The 3,758-nt window shown below is 36.6% G+C and overlaps 1 protein-coding gene across 4 annotated transcripts in view; it reads right to left on the bottom strand.

Moving 5' to 3' along the window:
- LOC107701044 (protein-methionine sulfoxide oxidase mical2b-like) overlaps positions 1–3,758 on the bottom strand; it is a 55,177-nt gene that overhangs the window by 2,571 nt on the left and 48,848 nt on the right. For all 4 annotated transcript variants that reach the window (XM_016502963.1, XM_016502978.1, XM_016502970.1 and 1 more), the window contains 2 exons: positions 2,049–2,148; positions 1,902–1,975 (listed from right to left, as the gene is read on the bottom strand). In XM_016502963.1, the coding sequence (XP_016358449.1) occupies positions 1,902–1,975; positions 2,049–2,148 (174 nt within the window). The remainder of the gene's footprint in view (positions 1–1,901; positions 1,976–2,048; positions 2,149–3,758) is intronic.

The raw sequence follows: 3,758 nt of genomic DNA on the forward strand, positions 1-3,758 counted from the left end.
CGGCGGCGGCAACAACAATACTACAGCGAGAATAAAAGTTACGCCTTCTTTCTTTGCGTGAACATTTGGGCGGCGTTATGCAAATCTTCCCACATTGTGACGTAGACATGTGGGGGCGTGTTAGAGCGAGCTGTTTTAGGTAGGCGTGGTTGACTCTTAACTTTTATAAAGAATATATCTTTGGATTTGAGACTTTAGTCTTTGCAACTTTACAGATCTTGTTTATGCACCAGGAGCTTGTAACACTCCAAAGAGAAAGGAAAAATTGAAATAGCATCATATGACCCCTTTAAAAGACTGCACAATCTGGGTTCTTAACTTCTTGACACAGTGGTGGGAGACAGTCAAGGTGGGCAGTGATGTTTCAAGAACATCACAGTGAATACGGGCTCTCCGCAAGGCTGCGTCTTGAGCCCCCTGTTGTTCTGCCTGCTTACCCATGACTACTGCAAGAGTAAGCACCAACCATATTATTAAGTATGCTGACGATACAACAGTAGTGGGTCTCATAAGTGACAATGATGAATCTGCATACAGGTTGGAGGTAGAGCAGCTTACAGCAAGGTGTAGACTTCATAATCTTGCCCTCAACGTGGACAAAACAAAGGTGATGGTGATAGATTTTAGGAGAGGCAACCACCTACTCTTACCACTAACCACTGATGGTGCTATCGTGGAAAGGGTCAATAACTTCAATTTTCTGGGCGTTCACTTGTCTGATGACTTGTTCTTTATTTTGAACACCATGGCAGTCATCAAAAAAGCCCTTACATTCCCTTCGGAGACTTAGAAAGGCAGGTCTCCCTACCCATCTCCTTACCACCTTTTATAGGCGAACCACTGAAAGCATCCTGACCTACTACCTCACTTCATGGTTCAGGAGTTGTAAGGTTCAGGAACAGCAGCAGCTCGATAGCATAGTGAAGACAGCTAGGAAAATCACTGGTGCCTCTCTCCCTCCTCATAAGAGACCCTTTCCACCCGTCACATGGCATGCTTTCACTTTTGCCATCCGGGAAGAGGTACAGGAGTATCTGCTGCAGATCCAGCAGGATGCTGAACAGCTTCTTCTCACAAGCAATCAGGATAGTGAACAGACTGCGCCCCCTCCCCACTCCACATTCATCAAAATACATTCATGTACATTCACATTTATATCAGTTCATTCCTACCTCTTCACCATTGTTATAGCACGCTGACAGCTAGTCATCTGTCAAGGTGTTTTTCCTATTTAAGCACATTATGACATTATTATAAAGGACAAATTAATTTTCTTATAGAGCTATAAATTGTGTGGAATATAAAGTGTGGAAATGTTGTGGCTGCTTAACCTTGTAAGTTGTAATGTCTTTGTATGTATTTCTTTTGCACTACAGTATGCTGGTGAGGAACGGTATTTTGTTTCTGGGTGTATTTAAATACTCTGTGAAATGACAAAGTGAAACTGTAAACTGTAAAAGTGACAAACACATTTATAACATTTCAAAAGATTTCTATTTAAAATAAATGCTGTTCTTTTGAACTTTCTATTCTTCAAAAAATCCTGAAAAAAGTTGCAGCAGTTTCCACAAAAAAATATTAAGCAGCAAACAACAGTTTTATATAATATTTTATATAATTTATATATAATGTTTTAGACAGCACCTGGAGTCTTTTGCATCTGAACTCTTCATATATATATATAATATATATATAATTTCCAATAGATTCAAATTATATATTCAAATAGAAAACATTTATTTTAAATTGTAATAATATTTCACAACACTACTGTTTTTTCTTTTTTGATCAAATAATGCAGCTTTGGTGAGCATAAGACAGTTCTCTAAAAAAAGGTAAAAAAAACCAAAACAATTATTCCAAACTTTTGACCAGCATTATATGCATCATAACAAATCCACCTTCAGTGGCCATTCGCCGTCTAAGGTCTTGCTGTAGCTGACTTTGAGTGTCCTCCAACTCCAGTTCTTCAGCACTAGAGACAAGAGCATGTGTAAGAAATGTATAAAAACCTTGATTAAAAAAACCACCGGGGTCACAGTACTTACAAGATCATGAGTTCAGACTCATATCGCGATAGTTTGTTCTTCTCCAGGACCAATTTGAACCAGGTTTGCAGTAGCGTGGTCTCATCTGTGGAGTCATCACCTGTGAACACGACATAAGTCAAAATTGACTGAACACTGAAATCTATAACACAACTAATATGACTCAGTCCTGTGATGGTGTGTCAGATAGAATTAGTTCCTAAACATATGATTGACAGACAGTATGTGATACGAGTCCCAAGCTTCTGATTCTAGTGATAGACATCCACTATTAGTTAATGACTTTTCCAGTCATTTGTGATTAATAAAAAATAAAATCAAAATGGAATACTTTAAAACAGAAGCCAAGTACTATTTAGCTAATAAATTATATAGTCCCACACAATGTTCGATTCTCCCACATTGACAGTTTCAGAGCATTGTCTACTACATACACCAACTCTCTATCCATTTGGAGGCCGCAAATGTGAGTTAACAAAGCACCTATTCAACAAAAATAGCGCACCCCGCAGTCCCTCATCTTAATACAATTATCCACACAAAGACACGTAAACATGCCGAACAATGGATTCTAGCAGGTCAAAGTGCACCGTCACAAAAGATTCACCCCCATGCATTTATTAATAGCATTCTGCTGCCCTCAATGAAGTCTGTTGATAGAAGACAGACTGTATCCTTGCTGTCCACGTCACAAAAGGGACGTCTTCTATACCGCCTGCATCCTTGTGGCATTGTGAAAGAGAGAAAGGTACTTTGACGAAACAAGGCCAGGAATAAGATGTCACATGACACTTAAAAGCAATGCATTTCCTTGCTTTATGCATTAATACCATGGCAGCCTACGACGATAAATCTAGGAGCAAAGTTCCATCTCTTCATTTCCTAGTATTTCCATTTGGTTTCTTAATACCTAACAATGCCTGTCTAAGTCGTAGGACGTCAAAAGAGGAATTTCTGCGGAAGCAGAAGTGAATTTCTAGATAATGTTAAAATTCAATTTACAGTCCTTATAATTAGAGCTTAAAGCTTTCAAAATATGATTATAAATTCATTATGCAGTATGTTAAAAGGCTACTGTGATTTGGCTTTTTTCATCGGAACGACTTGTTGCCTTCAATAATCCCCACGTAGATCAACATTCACCAAAATAATGAAACATCACATTTTCAGCTCATTTCTGAGGCACTTTTCCCTTTCTCTATTTACAGAACCCATTACCTCTGCAGTCATTTCAACATAATTTTGACTCTAAATGGCCATTTAGTTCGAATGCAAATCACTGTTATTTGAATCTCTAATTTTCCCCCTCTAAAAAAAAAGTCAAACAATAAGGCAGCAGCTTATTTGCAGGTTGTCTTTGTGTACGTGCCATATGGATTCAGCGGTTAGTCCTGACGTAGTATTCATGTCATGAAGTGGTTCAAAATCATTCTATGGACAATCACAATACATTGTACTCGATACAATAAAACATACAATAAATAACTAAATAAAAAAATAATTTAACTATAATAATATAAAATAAAAATACATGAATTAATTTATTTATAAATAATATAAAAGTAAATAAATTATTAAAATACAAAATTAAATACAATACATACACAATACAATAAAAGTTTTTAATTAAATATTACAATTAAAAGCACACACAATTTAAATCTACTGTATGTGTATTTTTAATATTGTTATTTTATATTTTTAATTATG

Source organism: Sinocyclocheilus anshuiensis, unplaced genomic scaffold (genome assembly GCF_001515605.1).
Source record: "Sinocyclocheilus anshuiensis isolate Anshui unplaced genomic scaffold, SAMN03320099.WGS_v1.1 scaffold1423, whole genome shotgun sequence".
NCBI lineage: Eukaryota > Metazoa > Chordata > Actinopteri > Cypriniformes > Cyprinidae > Sinocyclocheilus > Sinocyclocheilus anshuiensis.